The sequence below is a fragment of the Pieris napi genome, chromosome 24 (assembly GCF_905475465.1).
Source record: "Pieris napi chromosome 24, ilPieNapi1.2, whole genome shotgun sequence".
NCBI lineage: Eukaryota > Metazoa > Arthropoda > Insecta > Lepidoptera > Pieridae > Pieris > Pieris napi.
In genome coordinates, this window is record NC_062257.1 from 3,927,930 (window position 1) to 3,949,289 (window position 21,360).

Below are 21,360 nucleotides of genomic sequence, written 5' to 3' on the forward strand. Positions count from 1 at the left end.
AATTTTGGTTCATTCCATGGTGTCTACTTAAGACCTTGGCTAAAGGTGCTACAACCTCCTAGGCCCACACCTAGAAGGTTTTAGCCATTGGTATATATGACACTGGAAGGTAACAAAATCCACAAGTTTATTTATTTAGTTAGTTTCGTACTATTCTAAACAATAGATAAATTGTATTATTTTACGCCCACATTTTCGCAAACTTATCAATTTGCGATGCCTGTAAATTTTAAACTAACGGATACCCATTCGTAAGATTCTAAACAGTTACAGATACCGGCAAACTTTTTGAGCATTAAACAAGGGAGTGGGGGAAAGTTTGCGCATCGTGGGACACAAACGTCTACTGATTTATCAATCACGCGATTGACACGTCACTCTCCCGCCACCCCATCTAAAATCGCTTCTGCTTCTAAGGACATTTGTTCAAGATGTTTGCCGGTATCTGTAGGTTAGGTCAGTGACTTATTCAACCGATCTAAACGTCACGTCATTGAGTCTCTTAAAAATATATTTGGAGCAAGCAGTGGCAAAATTCCCCTTGGAAACAGTAGTAAATTCATAGATTTGAGGCCAAAAATTAAAGGCCTGTGTAAAAGCCAAAGCCTTTTCGAATAGAATATTTTTTTTATTTTTTGAGACTTTAATAAATATGTAGGTATAAATTTTAATTTACATTACTTCATTCAAAAAAAACATTTTTATTTGTAACAAAACTTATGGAAATCCGATGCAAGAAACCCGTTTTCGAAGAGAATTCTAAAACGGGTAAAATGGGTACACACCGTACTAAAAAGGACATCTAAGGAAATTACGATCAAGCAGGTAAAAACTTTATACCTAACTGATTTTGTGAAAGTATATGTAGCACAGGTATCACGTTGGTATATAAATCTAATATATAAAATTCTCGTGTCACAATGTTCGTTCCCATACCTTCGAAACGGCTCGACCGATTCTTATGAATTTTTTATGCATATTTAGTAAATCTGAGAATCGGCTACTATCTATTTTTCAAACCCCTAAGTGATAAGGGGTGTCCCCAAAATTTGTTAAGAACTTATAACTTGAACTCTGAGGTTTATATAGAGAAAAATCAGAGAAAAACCTAAAAAGTTTTCATTCCGGAAAACCGAACAGTCTCTGGGGTAGCATAGCAAAATATTCCATCTTGGTATTATACTAAAAAGGTAGACATTAAGGAGAAACGAAGTTCGCGAGGGCAGCTGGTATAAATATAATATTCCATATTGCGTAGCGTTTGTGGACCTTTATAGGTCCAAGGTTTGTGTACCCTTTTTGCCTTCAAAGGACCCTTGCGGTTGTCAATGGAATCTCATAATATATCCTTACACTACCATTTATATACTTGACATACAAATCATTCTCCGTACTGAGCGATTTATTACTAGCTACGTTTTTGCTACGTAAGCAATCGCAAGAACCACTCGAGTACGGGTCATCGGGGTGCTTTAAATAATAGAGGATTTTATTATGAATGAATGAAAATGTAAGGGTGCGTACAGACTATGTAACATATTATATAACTTGTGTTTTATAACACGTCCACATTATGTAACCTTGTTATTCAACATTATAACATAAAACAATACTGTACACATTAGAATAACAATGCAATATAACAATGTTATATGTATAACCATTTTAAATAACAAAAGAAAAACAAAAAAACGTAGATGGGTTAACATGTTATTATAACATGTTTTATAACATTCAGTGTCCACATAATCTGAAACATGTTGTATAGCAATGTTGTATAACATGTTATGTTATATAGTCTGTATGCACCGTTACTGTTGAAGAGAGTGCCTACGTCTGGCTGTACTCTCGGGGCGTAACTCCGAGGATTTAGGTAATCGCCACGCTTATAAGAAAGCCTTAGTGAGCAAAATGTACAGCCTTGGCTCGTACAACCAGATATGATCTAATTAAAAGTGTTAAACAACAGATGCAACGCGTGGAATTGGTAAATAATTGCGCAAGTAAAAAAAATACAACCTATAAACAAATCATCCGTTCCCCATTTAATATATTATTTATATTATCACGCCTTTTTCCCGAAGGGGTAGGCAGAGAGCAACTATCTTCACTTGACGGCCATGCTACCAAAAAGATCGCGAGGTCGCTAAATGTAAAACTCAGTATACTTTTTTTTTTTAGACAATTCACACCAATTGACCTAGTCCCATGCTAAGCTGGTGAAGCTTGTGTTATGGGTACAAGGCAACGGATATACATACATATTATAGATAGATAGACATATAAATACATATTTAAACACCCAAGACCTAAGCACAACACCAAATGCTCATCACATCGATTTTCGCCTCAGACGGGGATCGAACCCGGGACGCATGGATTCGCAGTCAGGGGTACTAACCACTAGACCAATGAGTCGTCAAAAAAAAAATGTCGTGTTTAAAAATGTGTTTTTAACTTTAATTTTTCGCGAGAGTTTCTATTACGCTTCATAAATTATTATTGTAACAGGTTTGAAAACAAAATGTTTTATAATTTCAGTTTAAAATTTAAAACGACTTTTATGCTTCGAAACAATTTCCTAACATTTAGTATCAAACAGTATTTTCATATATTTTCTCACCCCAGTATAGAAGTTTCCGACGAGTTCTGGTACCTCTAAAATAACCCGAAGCGGTTTAAGTAGGTAATCTCATGCAGCTGTTTTAGGTGGTGAGGTTACACAAAAGACAATCGGGTAATAAATATACTTGTATTTACATATTGTTTATGTGGAAAGGCACCTACGACCTCAGGGATGAGAGTCGCACGCTGAAGCCACTAGACCAACACTGTTCAATTTTCACGTACTTTATACCGTCTAGAAAACTATTAAAAATAGAAGGAAATTGACAGCCAGTTCCCAAATCAAGGATGAAGCGAGAAACCTCGCACTCTTTGTAAGTAACCAACGTCACGATTTACCTGACATATTAAAACTAAATGTCGTAATATGCTTAAAGCTGCTATTTATCTATATATATAAAAAGAAAATGGTGTTCGTTTGAGGCTCTTTCACGCTTAAACCACTGATCGTATCGACATGAAACTACCACCATTCGATACGAAATTTTTGATAGATGGTTTATGGCTATTTATTTTTTTAATTCCAACGTTCCTTCATTTTTTTATTTCTGTTTTACTTTTATGAAAATTTTTCCCGCTAATAAAAACAAAAGAGGCTTCCTAGAACCGCAAAACGTCAACATCTGTTAAAAACTCGATTTTCGAAATATTTCAATTTTCTTAGCGGGAAGTTAAAAAGAAGAATAATAAAAATATGAAAAAAAATAAAATAATGAAACATAAAATTTATTTTAATTCGTCCAGCAAAGCGGGCGCGAAACGGCTAGTGAATTCATAAAAAGGTTTTATACTTCTTTGTCACTAAGGTTAGGGCTACAATCGGGCCCTTTGAAACGTTCACATGGAGCGATCGATGCGGGATGGGGCGGCGCCCGACTTTCGCCCAAGCTATTTATAGCATTTCGCTGACCTACTTCGTTGCAGCTCCGACGTGGAAGGTCACGGATTTAGATGGTACTAATTCTCTTTAGACATAGAACATTTATTACTAACAAAGTCACACACACATAATAACAATAATCAAAGAAAAAAAAGGAGTATAATGAGAGATAACAAAAAAACATTCCCTTTTTTCGTTTCGGTTCGTTTCAAGTGTGTATGCGTGTGTGCTGTGGTTGTGGAGCCCTGGCTCAGCATTATGCTGAGGAGCAGACTGTTCCACAGCGCTGGTCATTCTGCCAGAGACCACAGCAGCTAGTTTGCGCCTCAGTCGCAAAAAAAGAAAAATAATGTAATAATAAGTACATTCCATTTTTTCCACGGCAACAACAACTTAATTTGACATTTAAAAATAAATATTATGCTTAAACATGAGATTAAAAATAATATTTTGCTAAAACAGACTGTTCCACAGCGCTGGTCATTTTGCCAGAGACCACAGCAGCTAGTTTGCGCCTCAGTCGCAAAAAAAGGAAAAGAATGTAATAACACATTCCTTTTTTTGCGACGGCAACACCACTCAAAGGGCTTGTTGCTATATTCTCCGCAACCAATGCCTTTTGTTTACTAACGTAATTTTCGTTACTTACTAATTATATAGAGCAGAAGAGATCAGATCAACGACCAAAGTAGAAGACATTATAAAGAAAATAAGGCAGTTGAAATGGCTTGAAATGGACAAAAATTATTACAGAATGGCAACCACGTGATGGAAAAAGGAAAAGAGGAAGACCGAGCAACTAGCAAGAGATGGGCAGACGATATAAAGATAATAGAAGGCACAACTTGGACAAGAAGAGCTAATAACAGAAAAGAATGGAAACAGCTGGAAGTGGCCTACGTGTCACAGGACACGCTGATTACCAAAAACGGCTCATATGATGTATTATATTAAGTTTTATTTATGTGTTAGAATTAAGTGTTTTTTTATGTAACTTAAATAATTGTTATTACATTGTACCTACTGGGTGTCAGCAATAAAGGCTAATCAACTAATTATATGCTAAGAACTTTAGAATATAGGTTTTAGCCTTAAATAAACCTTATTATTATAATTGACACAAATTTAAATATAATATGTGGTCGCAGGAAGCAAGGGAAGACATATATATGACAAGTGTGTCCTAATTTGACATTTAAAAAAAAATGCTATTCAAAGGGGAAACGCTGCCTTTATCTTCGGAACTCCTTTCAATAATATATTTTATTTATTATATTTAAAGGTTAGTTATTGTTTTTATTGTTCTTCTTTTTTATGCATTTGTGTGTTGGAATTAAATGGTTTTAAATATATAATCTGTGAATTCATTTGCGTCATATTAATATACCTCATAACCGAGCCGTAAGAAATGTGTCTTAGCGTGTGTTATTATTACATAAAAAATAGTTAACAATTTGTACCATAATTCTAAGCGGCCATATTGAACTAAGTTCAATCAAGTATTAAGGAATAAACGTATATGCAAAGCTAGTCGACTGCAAAATGTTAGCGCTTTAAATAGAATTTGTATGAATTATATTTAGATTCAAATTTTGCGAAATTTTAAGATTAGTTCTCGTCGTTCAGGATCGTTCTCACTGAAGTTATCTAACTATTAGGTACGATAAGCCAATGTTTTTGAGAATTTGACGACTCATTGGTCTAGTGGTTAGTACCCCTGACTGCGAATCCATGGGTCCCGGTTTCGATCCCCGGCTGAGACGAACATCGATGTGATGAGCATTTGGTGTTGTGCTTAGGTCTTGGGTGTTTAAATATGTATTTATATATCTATCTATCAATGTATGTATATCCGTTGCCTAGTACCCATAACACAAGCTTCACCAGCTTACCATGGGACTTGGTCAATTGGTGTGAATTGTGTTTTAAAAAAAATGGTATACCTACCATTAGTCATAATATGTCGGAAAAGAAAACTGAAATTGTGTATCCAATACACAAAAGTATAGTATTTGCAATATTCTTAGCCTACATAGTAATAATAAAAAAAAAATGACCTTATTTACTATATGCAACTTTACAGAAATTGGTTAAATAAAGTTAAATTAGATAAAGTTTAACAAAAGGCTTTTATTATTAATTATTTCATTTTAACTTAGTACTGTACTACTATGTAGTACTAAGATTATTACAGAATTTCATTAATTGTAATAGAATTATTAGTATTACAATCATTGTTATCGTTATTATATATTTTTGTTACTAATGGCTTCGAATCTCTTCGGATCAACCGTGGTAGGGACAAGAAAAAGATGGCGCGTAACCGAAAAATGTGACAAATGTGTGTAAATTTTTTTCCAACGCCGATAAAGAAGTTTGACTTCAAAAAGCAACATGGCGCGTAACCTGCTACAAAATTTCTCCTATACGTCGATAAAGAAGTTTCACTTCAAAAGATGGCGCGTAACGGAAAAATGTGATGCGTAACGAAAAAATTTTACACCAAATTTTTTTCCAAAAATAATAAAAAGAAAATTAAAACATATATGGTCACCGGTACTACCAGGCGCCAACTTAAATCTATAATTAGCGCCTGTGCGCTTGAACCCCACGGGCCAGTAACACATGTTAGTTGCGAACATATCAACCGGGACCACATAGATTGAAACGCTAGCCCGCCCATGGACATCAACGCTGGGAGGTTGTATCTGTCTTGTGGTGAAATAATTCTACTGGTTCCACTTGAAGCTTTAGTGATGTTGTTTAGTGGTGTTCATCAAAAGAATTATCAATATATGCTTATATATATGTAATATATGTTTTTGAAGTTATACTTCTTTAGGCGCGTTATGAAAAATTTATGAGTGAAATTTTACGATGCGCGCGCACCGTGACACAAATTATCAGTATGAAGTTGCCCACGGAAGATGCTACGGCATTGGACATAATTTAAAAACAACATTCGAATAATAATAGAATTTATGTTACACTTAATGTAAGAGAATAATAATAAATATTTATTTATTTAATATTTCAAATGTAAACTGAACTTTATTGACTATAATGACTCCTTTTCCAGTCTTTGATTACTTAATTGTAATTAATTATTTGCATGCAATCAAAAACTATTTTTAATAATGCCAAAGAAGTATAACTTCTTAAGCGCGTACATGGCCATGGTTTTTAGTAACGCAATGAAAAGGAGGGCAAATGGCGGCCTCATCGCTTTCGAGCGTTCTCTTCCAGGCAAAATGTGAGAAATAAATGAGATAAGATTTGCAAAAATACATAAGACATAGACAATACGAATGGAACAATACAAAGCAATTAAAACATATGTAAACAGTGAATAGGACAATATTAAAAAATGGGACACATGAAAAAGAAAAAGTGCACATGAATTACGATAATTTTAGATCAGTCTCACATCAGCTAGTACGAAAGTTAGGGGTACGATGTGGACAGGTAATGTACAGTAGAGATTTAAATTATTAATTTAACTTCAGCCCTGAGATTCTGTAACTCACTTTTCGAACTCACACAGCGGTTTTCGCATCGGCGGTCGCTCTCAAATCAGTCGTGAAGCAGTCATTTTATGATTTGGCATTCTGATAAACAATAAACTATAAGCTCCCACCTTTTCGTAATGCCAAATCATAAAATGACTGCTTCACGACTTAACTGATTTGAGAGCGACCGCCGATGCAAAACCGCTGTGTGAGTTCGAAAAGTGAGTCACAGAATCACAGGGCAGTATATAAAAGTTCAAGTCACCGATTCCATCATTTATCTAAGCCTAAAGACCTTAATAGTTTTTGAATATAAAAGTGATATTAACACGAGATATATTTCGCGCTAAGTATCACTTCCGAATTAACCGTTCACGATAAGAACTATCCAGGACAAAAAAAATTCTTCAAGTCCATCAAACTTAAAAAACCTATATACCAATGAGTAATAACAATACTGTATATTAACACATATATATTTAACGTGTTTATTAGACTGGATAATTTAAATAAGAGTTACGACGTATCCTCTACGTGAGCCAATCAAGTTAGGATGGATGAATTGGGCCGGGTTAACTGAAAGATTGTCTCGTGGACTCACGTAGGGAGACGTGCCGACACGTACCTGTTGGCCGGCTAATCGGTCCTGTCTTTGACTATTTAGCAATACGTTAACTCGAATAGATGTTTAAGAGCGCGCATTTTTGAAGTTATACTTCTTAAGGCGCGTTATGAAAAATTTGTGAGAGTGAAATTTTACGATGCGCGCGCACCGTGACACAAAATTAACAGAATGAAGTTGCCCACGGAAGATGCTACGGCATTGGACATAATTTAAAAACAACATTCGAATAATAATATAATTTATGTTACACTTAATGTAAGAGAATAATAAATATTTATTTATTTAATGTTTCAAATGTAAACTGAACTTTATTGACTATAATGACTCCTTTTCTAGTCTTTGATTATTTAATTGTAATTAATTATTTGCATGCAATCAAAAACTATTTTTAATAATGCCAAAGAAGTATAACTTCTTACGCGCGTACATAAGTATACGCACCCTTCTTTTTTTTTTTGATTGTACAATTCACCCTAATTGACCCATGCTAAGCTGGTGAAGCTTGTGTTATTGGTACTATGCAACGGATACACATACATATTACACATAGATATACCTAACATATATAAATAGATATTTAAGCATACAAGACCTAAGCACAACACCAAATGCTCATCACATCGATGTTAGTCTCAGCCGGGGATCGAACCCGGGACCCATGGATTCGCAGTCAGGGGTACTAACCACTAGACCGTCGTGAAATTTTGCTAGCAAAATTCATAATTTCCCCCGCACGTCTCCCTCCGCCTGCTCTAGTGACTAGTGAAACAAATATATGCCTGCCCTGCGATTCTGTAACTCACTTCACGAACTCACACAGCGGTTTTCGCATCGGCGGTCGCTCTCAAATCAGGTGGGAGCTTCTACTTTATTGTTTATCAGAATGCCAAATCATAAAATGACCGCTGTGTGAGTTCGTGAAGTGAGTTACAGAATCGCAGGGCTGGAGTTCGCGTGAGGTGAGACGGAAGACACTGAAAATCAAGTAATCGCCAAATGCTTTTTCATTTAAATAACTCATAAAATATACAGTACTAGTAGACCGGCCAAGCGTTGCTGTGGCTAAGGTTTTTGTTATATTACATAGTAGTAAACTATTCAAGGGAAACGGTAGGAGAACACCAGTCATTGGGACCACCATGCTTTATGGTGGTTATGCCATTAAATTGTAGCTTCTGTGAAACGTTGGTACTTTCAACACAGCGCCATCTATTAGAATTGTGACTATTAAATATTTTTCAATAAAATATTACTGCGGGTATAAATTGAGATGTAAGCTATCCTATCTTTTAAGTTAGATCAAACTACACACAGTGTGCAAATTTGATTGATATCGGTTCGGTACTTTAGGAGTCCATAGCGGACAAACAACGTGACACGTAATTTATATATATTAAGATTTAATAAAATCGCTAGTAACAGCACTCGGCCAAACTAATGTGCTAAAATTGGGTTTTGGCTCCATAACAAAAATAATAATAATGCACGAAAATCTTAATGACTACATGCACAAAAAAGACAAAACTATTAACAACATTTTACATTTACGGTTTTAAGGACCGGCAACGCACTCGGGAGTTCGTCAACGCCCAGTATTCCGATACTGGCTGTGGCTAAAAAGTCTTCGAAGAGAGGAGAAGCAGAAAAAGCGTTTTTATTTATAAGTAAATATAGAGAATATGCACATGCCGAGTTCCTTTGGCGTATGCTAGCACATACGATTATTGCACATATAAATTCAATCGCTAATTGAACCCACGGCCTCAAAACCACTAAACTACCACTGCTCAATATTGCATAAAGGCCGATTTACATTATCTTAGTGTTTAGGAGAGTGCTTTAGTACAACTTGAAAGGCAAGTTCTTTAGCGTAGCGTATACTAAAGCAAGTAGCGTTTACATGTTTCAACTAAAGTACTATCCTAAAGCACTCTCCTAAACACTAAGATAATGTAAATTGGCCATTTAAATTAAACTAGCTGGCCTGGCGAACATCGTACCGCCTAACAGTCGATTCTTTATGTTTAAAATACTTATTCTGCTATTCGGGACACCGGTCTAGCTAGTTAGATAAAAAAAAGAAAATTGATAAGACTTGTTGTACATTATGTCAGAAAATAAAAGTTTACCTTCCCGGAACCCCTCCATTAACACTTAAACTTTATGGTATGGTATTAAAGTTCAAATTGCCTTTAAATATTATTACGAATATTTTGTATGGGAATATAGAAAAGTGTTGTTTTTAGACTTTTTCATTAAATTTTTTTAATTTTTCTCTCCGTAAGAACCATCCTCGTACTTCAAGGAGTATTATAAAAAAAGAATCACACAAATCAGTCAAGCCGTTTTCATGTTATGTCGTGACAACGGAAAACGGGTTTCATTTTTATATATATATATATAGAATAGATAATCTGCACATGCCGACTTCATTTGGCGTACTAGCACATACGATTATTGCACATATAAATTCAATCGCAAATTGAACCCACGGCCTCAAAACCACTAAACTATCACTGCTCAATATTGCACTAATATTAAATGAAGCGATATTGTGTAATTATGAAATTAACAATACGCGACTGAAATTGAACGCGTTGAACCACAGAAATGATTAAATTAGTGAAATGTTATTATCAAATATTGGAAAACAAGTATTTATTTACTATCAGGAATTTTAGATAAACTTTTATTAGTATTGTGGATTGAAGTTTACAAAATCAATTTTTAGGTTATTTTTTCTAAGCTCACCTGTTGTTAAGTGATACCGCTTATGGACTGCCAGAAGGCTTGCAAGTGTGTTGGCGGCCTATTAAGAGTTATAAAATTAACTGATGTTGAAATTTGAATATATTAGATTACATAGAGTTGCCACTTCTAGAATACGAATGCAGAACATATAATCTTCCCTTTGTTAGGGGTTTCAGTACACCATTTTACTTCTAGCGAAATGCTACGAAGGAAAACATGGCGAGGATGCCAGCATGTCTAATACCCAAACATTCACAGTCTCTAAAACAGTCTATATAAGACAACATCAAAGTCTATGCAATATGAAGAGGAAACTTCATTATTATTATGTATATAAACACACTAGCAGCTTAATAAGCTGATGGGCGCTTATTATGAGATTTGGAGAAACTATCCAATCTATTTTTAAAGGAGTTCAGAGATGGTGCACTTTCGGAAAGCCTATTCCAGTCGGCCACTACTCGGTTTGGGAGAAAGTTCTTTAGGGAATTTGTGTTATGTTGAGTGGTCTTAAGTTTTAAAGAACTACCCCTCAAATGTGTATTGTCACTTAAAATAAAGAGCTTCTCAATTCCTGGAACATTTAGTGGCCAGTGCGGATTATATAGGTTTCAATAATTCATTGTTAGTTTAATTTTTTGTGACATTGAAACAAATACTATTTCGCTAAGAAATTTGTACTCATGTTTGACTAGTTAGTTAGTCAGTTAGTTAAGTTGCATATAAAATTTAATAACGTATGATATGTACAATACAAATAATATAAGAACTGACTCATTAGACACTTGAATTCAAATGACTAATAATATAAAATGTAAAATTCCTTAAGACAAATTTGCGCGCCATTGTGTGTAGCAGAATATGCGAACTTACGATTGTACCACCTTACACATTTTTGTACCACATTCTTGCAATTAATTATTATTATTATAAATATTTTAGATACTAATTAGAAGCGTAAACAATCATCACACTTGAAGCCAATATGAGCCCTTTAGTTTTTACCACACTCATAAATTGTATTTTAACATTCTCGTTTCCGATAAGGTCCAATAACGTAAGTGTCACTTAGATTTGTTAACTTATCCCTTCTCTAGTATCCAAAACCAACCAACCCCTCCTGGGTTTAGTCTAGGTGTGTACGACAAGGCCTAATCAACCCGATTTCACCATCCACGGTTGCCTTGTATATCCTACTTGTCAACCTCTCACAAAAGTCTATTTACCGAAAGCTTTAGCAAAGCAGAGCTAGTATACCTATGTTTAAACTAATTAGCACTTTATACATTTCAAAAATACATCATTTCAAGTATAGGTGGGTTATCGAAAGCTGGCGCGTTCACAGTACTCACACTAATGCAATTTCACTATACAGTGTGTTTAAAAATATGACTTTTTTGCCAAGCTATATATTTTAGTCTACTCTGGTTTTAGTAAGGTTGGGTGGGTTGTAAATAAATAAAAATATATCAAATACATATAAATATTATGTGTATACGAGGGTGGATCCAAAAGTTCTAAGCCCAACCAAAAACGTAAAAGAGTAGTTTGTGTAAATAATTTTTCATTTTTCGACATAAGCTCCATCTAGCTCAACACACATTACTTTTACTTCACTAACAATTCTTTCAATACTCCTCTTAGAAACCCCAGTCGCATCTGATGTCTAATTAAATATAACATTTTTTCATTAAACTGTTTTTATTAAGATGCTTAAAATAATTTAAAACATTGTACACCATTTCACGAGATTGCCCTGGTAATGTTTGAAAAAAGATCAACATGTATAAAATAATAATAATATAAAACAGTAAAGATCAAAGAAAAACAATAACTGTCTCTTTTATACTCATAAGCTTGACCGAGCGCGAGAGAGACGGACAGTCTTTTCGTGATGTATTTGTGATTGTATTTCAGTTTGACATCACGTCTCGCGCTTATTCACAGACACTTCACAAGCACAAAGTGTAAATGTGTTGAAGCCGCCAGCTTTAGATAACAGACCTATATATCATGCAATCGCTTATAATTTAAAGGAATTTTATCGTTTCTAAACAGAGCTCGATTCATGTTCATGAAATACACAATGTATAACTAATCTAATCAAGAGAACAGGTTGTAAAAACTTTTTGTTACAGCGAAAGGAAATAGGATGTAATCAAACCAGGTTTATGGACCAATATACTTCCGAATTCACCTTACGAGTCCGAGAGTTGAGGGACTCACGTGAGTCACGCGTCTCCATTGATTAACGAAAAAATCTCGTTAACACAGACAAAATATTGTTTTGACACTGTTTTGATACTGAAAGTCTTGCGGGAGGTGATGAGCAACCTAAGGCGGCGTCCTAATTGGGAGCGATCGTACGATGGCGCGATGCGTTTTTCATCTCACGATCAAAGTGGTCATGCAATGACCTAACAGGTGTCCTAATAGATCGCGCGATGTCCATCGTCCGCGCCCCTCGCGCGTCGACGCATCGCGTAGTAACCGATTAGGACACTCAAAAGAGATCTGTTGCTTTGATTACATGATCGCACGATCAAACGCGTTCGATCGTTATTAAAGCATTGGCGAATGCTACACGCTCGATATTTATCGTGATATTTATCGAGATATTTATCTGTTATTTTTTTAGTATACTACACAATACGAATCGCGTCAGTACGACGGTAAATTTCATTGAGTACACTCGCACGTTTCGTATTACAATAATGAGTAACAATTACGTATTAAGAGTAACGTATTAAGAAAGCTTGCGTTGCCATTATTATTATTATTATTATCAGTATATGCTGATATATATCAATATCCAAGACTTTGGATTGTAAACATTTTCCGCTGCAGCACCAGATCGTTTCATATCTGTTATTTTTTAAATTATTTTCTGTAGTTTGCCTAGTTTGCATTTGAGGTGTCCCATACTTATAGGTAATGTTTCTAATACAAGTATGAATTCTCTTATTATTCCGCCTCCATATATGCGCGTCCTCTTCCATCGCTGGCAGCATTAATAGTGACGCGATAAATATCGACCAGACACTAGATACAGACACCAGACCAGATATTTATCGACGATAATTGATACAGATCGTGGATTTTTAGATTTCTAGAAATCCAGCGATCCGTATCACGATACGTGATACGCCTGTACTACACATCGTGATTCTGGATTACGATCCAAATATCACGATAAATATCGAGGGTAGCATTCGTCATTTCATGTGCTCGCACGATTACTTGCGAGGCAAATAGGACACTCTGATGAAATCTGTATGTTTGAACTCATCGCACGACGAGACCGCATCGTGTCATCGTGCGATCTTCGCCAATTAGGACAACGCCTAAGTGTTCTCAAAGAACTCGGTTTCTTTGCACCCAGGGGATATGTGGGATGGCGAAGGCCAAGGTTGTTTTGGTTCTGAACCAGTCTGATGCACAGATCCACGTTAACGAAGACTTTGAGCCGACTGAATGCTGTATCAGTCAAAAAGTCGAAAATCGTTTATTCATGTAGGTAATATAAAATGTAGGGAGTCTCTTAGAGATATCAAGAAAATGAATATACTTACCTTTCCCTCGCAATATATTTATGAAAATATTATGTATGTATACAAAAATAGTGATAAGTTTACTAGAATAGAACATACGCACAATGTTAATACTCGGAAGAAACGCAGGCTGCAATTTCCCCGTACTAGACTATCTAAAGTTAGTTATTCTTTTTTGGGGAAAGAGATACTTTTCTTTAATAAAATCCCAGAGGCTCTTTTATCTCTGCCTTTTAATAAATTTAAGAAATGTGAAAGAAAAGCTGTGTAAAAAGGCTTACTATAAAGTTAACGATTATCTAGTTGATAAAGGGCCTGGGACTAGTGCTAGACAGGTTACTTCTAATTAATTTGCGATATTTGTTTTAAAATAAGTGTTGTTTGATCATTTGCTATTTTAAAAGAGTACCGAGAGTTTTTTACGCCGGTGTTTTCTCTCGGCCTACACCCTCTGTCTTCTTTGCCGATGAGTAGGGATGCCTACAAATTCAAATTTAATGACGTGGAATAAGTGATACATGTATCTTATGTTCCATAATAAACATATTTTATAACACAATGAACGTCAAAAAAGAAATATACATTAAATGCTTCTACTACTTACTGCCAGTTCTCAAATCAAGGGCATAGAACGGAAGAGCAGAACTGGCAATAAACACGGAGAGCCTTTTACCTCACCCATTATGGAGAGTCACTATTAAATTACATACCCTGAAACTCCTTTCTGGCTGAGCTGACTGACGTGACAATATTCGCCACGTGCCCCAATACTGTCGCGAAGAGAAGCAAGCCAAACAGTAGTTGGGCAATCACGAACACGTACTCGCCTTTACTGCGTGGCCGAGGCAGGTCACCTAAAACACATATTATTTAATCAAATAGACAAAATAACTTTTATTATTATTAATAAGACAAAACGCACAAATCATGTATTGGTCTAAGATCCCGATATACAGCGACCTTCACCGAGATGCTTATTTAATGAAACGTATTTTATATTTAATTTAATATGTCAATAAATATAATCCATATGGGTTGCCTAGCAAATTTCAGTCCAGAGTATTTTAATTAATATTAAAACAAAATATTTTTTTATAATTTGCATGTAGTAAATTTTTTTTCAATCAATATTTTTAATGGGTGAGTGTGTGTACTTTGAGTAGCAAAAACCCAAACATCTGTGAGTGATTTTGCCTGTAGTGTAGTAGTTATTACGTAGTAAACGTAAAACGTATCACGACAATAAACGAAACGTAAACGTATATAATCACAAGTCTTACGAGTATGCCTTCTTGCGGCTTGCGGCTTTTTACACGCTTTATATTAGCTTCACCTGTATGTATGTATGTATGTATGTATGTATTTTGACCCACTTTTAACGGACAGATTAAATTCAAACTTTGCGCACCTGTCAAAGATCGATGACAATGCAATATTCCGAAAAAAAAATGAAAAAAATAAAAAAAATTAACTAAAAAATAAATAATAGTTAAAAAAAAATTAAAAAAAGCTTTTAAAGCACATCAAACTAAAAAGTAAAAAATAATACTGGTATTATTGGGAAAAAGCGTGGGGCGCTCTGTGCCATATTTTTCGTCTATCGAGCAACCCACGCTTTTTCACAATAATACCAGTATTTTTTGTTCATTACCATTTTCAGCCTAAATTAGGAATTATTTTTCACTTTTTAGTTTGATGTGCTTTAAAAGCGTGTTTTTTAGTTTTTTTTAACTATTATTTATATGTTACTTGATCGCACTGTGTCAAGATTAAGTCAAGTCAAATCATTTATTTCCATTAGGCCTTTTAAAAAGGCACGTTTGAAAGTAAAAATTACAAGTTAAAAAAATTTACTCCAGTTGCCCCTTCCAGAAGGTAGTTATGAGTTATTTTTATTTATGTTAACCGAGAAAAGAGTGTTCTCCGTCTAGGGACAGAGAATTTAGCTTGAGATAGGAGATTTGGGCAGCCTATGAATTATAGTCTATGAAGGATTCTCTTATTACTTATATACTTTCCGTCAACGTATCCGTGTAGCGTATGTACATAACACCTGAATCTAGAACCTATTTAATTTAAAAAAAAGGGTGCGTGTACTTATGTACGCGCGTAAGAAGTTATACTTCTCTGGCATTATTAAAAATAGTTTTTGATTGCATGCAAATAATTAATTACAATTAAATAATCAAAGACTGGAAAAGGAGTCATTATAGTCAATAAAGTTCAGTTTACATTTGAAAAATTAAATAAATAAATATTATTATTCTCTTACATTAAGTGTAACATAAATTCTATTATTATTCGAATGTTGTTTTTAAATTATGTCCAATTAGACCAGGGTCGATAATTTTTGAAACCAAAAAAAATTACAGTAGGATGAAACCCATTAGAAAAGCAGGGGAATATGATCAAAATGAAAGGAAAAATAATTTACGGGCGATCTGAGGTCGGGAAGGGGTAGGGGGGGGAGTTTTAAGGGTAAAAAACGGTTTATCTCGATTTCCGGCAAAACTAAAAGTTTATAATATTATCCACCCTTTCCAATAGGTTTTATCCTACTATAATTTTTTTCACTTTTTATTTTTTTTAAAGGCTATCTGCACTGGTCTAAATGCCGTAGCATCTTCCGTGGGCAACTAAATACATACTGATAATTTTGTGTAACGGTGCGCGCGCATCTGAAAATATCACTCTCATCAATTATTCATAACGCGCCTAAAGTAGTATAACTTCAAAAAGCCACTTCTATCAGCCATCAGAATTGCTAAATTGAAAATTCAAGGCTCGGACGTTATCAGAAATATAATTTTGATCTCATTTTCAAATCGGATGCTTGGCTAGTCGCTCCAGTCTCGGTACGTGATTGCTCTGATCAAATACCGCGCTCGCCTTTCATAGAAATTTGATTTATTCAAAATTTATTGCAATTTAGTTCAAATCAATCTTTGGTCAGTGGCATTTTTTTTTAATGGAATCACGTTGTTCTCCTAAAGGGAATTGACAGCTCTGCTCATAATTGTTGTCAAAACTTATGGTCTAAAATCTAAATAGTCTCCCAAGCTACAAAAATCACCTTGCCTTTAAATTAAAAAAAAAAAATAGTTGCTTCCAACAAATTTCTTGGCAATACAACCTACAAAGTTTCGAGAGTTCTAGCTTCATCTCAGTTCTCGTTCGTTCTGTGCCACTGAGTTGAATGAGAGATTATGTCTAATCGAATATTGAACTTGTTTTTGAAGTTATACTTCTTTAGGCGCGTTATGAAAAATTGATGAGAGTGAAATTTTACGATGCGCGCGCACCGTTACACAAAATTATCAGTATGAAGTTGCCCACGGAAGATGCTACGGCATTGGACATAATTTAAAAACAACATTCGAATAATAATAGAATTTATGTTACACTTAATGTAAGAGAATAATAATATTTAATTATTAAATTTTTCAAATGTTAACTGAACTTTATTGACTATAATGACTCCTTTTCCAGACTTTGATTATTTAATTGTAATTAATTATTTGCTTGCAATCAAAAACTATTTTTAATAATGCCAAAGAAGTATAACTTCTTACGCGCGTACATAAGTACACGCACCCTTTGAACCACCCTCTGAAAGGACTTGACAGTTGACAGCTCAGCTCGGGCTGAATGGGCTTGTCCCGCGACTAGCACAAGGGCGTGTCCTGCGAGACTCGGTCCTCGGCTAGGGCCACCGCGGACGCAGCTGAAGAGCAGGACGGAAGCTAACTGGAGTGAGCGAATACATAATAATTGCCGTCCCCGGTGAAAGCGGTTTTTTACCCTGATCTGACCTTGCTTTGCTGCGAGGGTGGCTTTTAATTTGTCATTGGCTACGGTTTGTGCCAAATGGATCCGTTAGGATCCGTTTTATTTAGAAGTTAAAGGCCCATTTAGATGGAGAGAGTTTCTCGTCCCGAAGCTAAGATTATCGAAAGAATATAAAAAAAGTTTCTTCGTCTAAACATTCACACCAATTTTTGTTTCATTTTTAAAAAAATACCCTAATAATCAATTAATTCGAATGAAACATCTCGCACTCAAAACGATTCAAACCGATTTATACGAAACTCGTATGAACATTAAAAAATGTCATACGAGATCGTGTTTATACTAGTCGAGATTCAGGTAAGTAAGAATCTTACTAAAATGTCATAAACAGACGCAGGAAATTAGCGCCTAGCGATAAATCACTGCCAATTCTCGTATGACATAATCGTAGGTGAGAATTTAGTTCTTGTCTCTATGTAAACTTTTTGATACGATATTGCGATTATTGCTGATGATAGTCGCGTACAATTTCTCGCCCCAAAACGTGCGAGAAACTCTTTCCATCTAAATGGGCCTTAACCGTTAGAAAAGTTGTATATTATATCTTTAGCTGACAATAGTTCGTTAGGGTGTTTCTGGGCATGACGTCATCGCAGTCATTTGTACATGATGGTAGGTGTCGCTATAACTGCTTTTTGCTATTAGAACGAGATCTTTGCGTCACATGATTTTTAATAATTTTTAAATAAATAAATCTACAAATGGTTAAGAATATAATTCCTAATTATGTATATAAAAATGCTATGGAGCAGTGTTGGCCTAGTGGCTTCAGCGTGCAACTCTCATACCTGAGGTCGTAGGTTCGATCTCCGGTTGTGCCACCAATGGACTTTCTTACTATGTTCGCATTTAACATTTGCTCGAACGGTGAATGAAAACATCGTGAGGAAACCGACATGTCTTAGACCCAAAAAGTCGACGGCGTGTGTCAGGCACTGGTGGCTGATCACCTACTTGCCTATTAGATTTAAAAATGATCTTGAAACAGATTCAGAAATCTGAGGCCAAGACCTAAAGAGGTTGTAGCGCCACTGATTTATTTTCTTTATGTAAAATTGCTACGCTATAAAAATTTTGTATTTACGCGATTAAAAAAAATACATTTTGAATAACTCTTTTCTCCTTGTATAATTTGAAAATTAAAAAGTTTTGCGTTAAATATATAAAGTATTGATGAGTGACGCAACAGATGGCGCCATTATGCAACCAGTCTCCCATAAAGAATCTCTCTTTAAACCATTTTTAAAAATGAAATATCTTTCAATTTGCGTAGAATATTAATTAATAATGCTTCTTTTAAAAATATAGAGCAACAAATTTGGTTCTTTCCTGGCAATGTGTGCTTTATTTCATGTGTCTCACATCAACACTAACTATGCAAAAAAAACTCAAGACAGACCAATATTTAAGCCTTGACTTGTTTAAGCTATCGCGGAATATGGTTAAAAGGAGTACTAAGAATATTCATAGCGCGAAATCAACTGCATCATGAGCACATCCCACATACACACCTTCCCGTTGATACATACCGTCACATTTACACCATCACAGATCACAGCCAAATAAGTTATCTCTTAGTTAAAAGTATTTAATAAAAAAAAAATTTTGTTCCCTTTTGTAAATTTTTGAACCTTTTTCTAATAATTATTTTTGTTAGCTGTAGGATTACAAAATAAATAAATATGGCCAAAGTAGCTAATCACTCGTCTTGTCTCTTGTGTTAGTTGGTTGAGAATGGACTTATTGGTTCTTTTTGCTGACCATGGTATATAGAAGATATAATCAGAGAGGCACTGGTGGAAACAGATTGTCCGATCCAGATGTTTTTGCTGTCCATGGTATTTAGAAGATATAATCAGAGAGGCACTGGTGGAAACAGATTGTCTGCTCTGTTTTTGCTGACCACGACGCAGACATGAGCTACTGAAGAGAGAGATAGAAGACTAGAAATAGAACTAACCTATAATATCTTCTCCAGACTTAAATCTTTTCAACTTCGAATTGACTTTTCGTATTAAAATACAAAAATATTTTATATTCGATGCGATGTTTGAAATGGTAGTGAATTCTCTCATGCGCGCCATTTTAATTGGCCCAAATATAAAACAAGTTCAATTTTAATATTTTGTATGAAATTTGTTGCTGCTAATTAACGACACAGGTCAACGGTATATTTTGTCTGTTTAGTCTCAATTAAAATCATAATATATAGTGCTGTAATTAATTAAATAAAATAAAATAAAATAAAAATAAAAAAGCCTTTTATTTCCAGTATTATATAAGTTTACACTTTTTACAATTTATTTTTAGTGTTAGTTCATGTTATTAATCTATATTAGTTAAAAATATATACATATATATTCCTTTTAAATACTTAATCTACTGGAACCCCAAGTTGGGTGTAGGCCTCCTCCAGTGACGCCCATTTATCTCTGTCCTCGGCCACTTCACTCCAATTTCGACCAGCTATCGCTTTAATGTCGTCTTCCCATCGCGTAATAGGTCTACCTTTTGTTCTTTTGCCTAGTGGGCCTTTCCAGAAAGTTACTTTTTTAGTCCATCTATGGTCAGTTAGCCGGGCAACATGTCCTGCCCACTTCCATTTCAGTTTTTTTGCGTAGCTTAAAGCATTTGTTGCTTTGGTTATTTTTCTTATTTTAGTATGGCGTATTTTATCTGATTTTCTGATCTTTAGCATACTTCTTTCGAGTCCTCTCTGACAGACGGTTATCTTTTTTCTTGTTTCAGCAGTGAATTTCCACGTTTGGCAACCATATGTCAAACAAGGCAAGAGGCTTGAATTCATGACTTTGGTTTTAATGTCTTGTGGTAGATCACCTTTAAAAATTTCCTTGAGACCCCAAAATTTGTTCCATGTTAATTTTATTCTTTTCTCTATTTCTGTATTTTTATTTTTTCTGTGAAAACTTATGGTTTTTCCCAGATAGACATAATGTTCAACGTATTCCAATGGTTTGTTATTGATTGTTATTGGTCTTTGAGAGCTGTTTGTCATTGTCTTAGTTTTTGTAATGTTCATCTCTAGGCCTACTTTTCCACTAGCTTGGTTCAGGGTTTCTACCATGCTCTGTAGTTGGGAAGATGACTCGGATAACAGTACTAGGTCATCCGCGAATCTCAGGTGACTCAAGTAAGTACCGTCTATGTATAGACCTTGTTTACTCCAATCTAGCTTGCTAATGATCGACTCAAGAACAGCTATGAATATTGTTGGAGACAGCGGGTCCCCTTGTCTTACTCCTCGTTCTATTGGAAAACTAGGGCCTAATGTTTCAAGCTTAATTTTACCTTTATTGTTTTTGTATATGGATTTGATGATTTTTATATATATTTCCTCTACTCCCTGTTCTTTCAAGCTTTCCCAGATGCTGTTATGTCTTACTGTATCAAAGGCTTTTTGGTAGTCTATGAATGATATATAGAGTGTTCTTTGTTTTTCCTGATACTTTTCCATTATCAACTCAAGGGTATGGATGTGGTCGACTGTTGAAAAGCCCCTTCTGAAGCCTGCTTGCTCCACTGGCTGTTTTTTTTCCAATGTGTCTCTAA

General features: G+C 35.0%; 1 protein-coding gene across 6 annotated transcripts in view; it reads right to left on the reverse strand.

Moving 5' to 3' along the window:
- LOC125061694 (cyclic nucleotide-gated cation channel alpha-3) overlaps window positions 1-21,360 on the reverse strand; it is a 145,981-nt gene that overhangs the window by 11,635 nt on the left and 112,986 nt on the right. For all 6 annotated transcript variants that reach the window (XM_047667249.1, XM_047667247.1, XM_047667243.1 and 3 more), the window contains exon 8: window positions 14,652-14,795. In XM_047667249.1, the coding sequence (XP_047523205.1) occupies window positions 14,652-14,795 (144 nt within the window). The remainder of the gene's footprint in view (window positions 1-14,651; window positions 14,796-21,360) is intronic.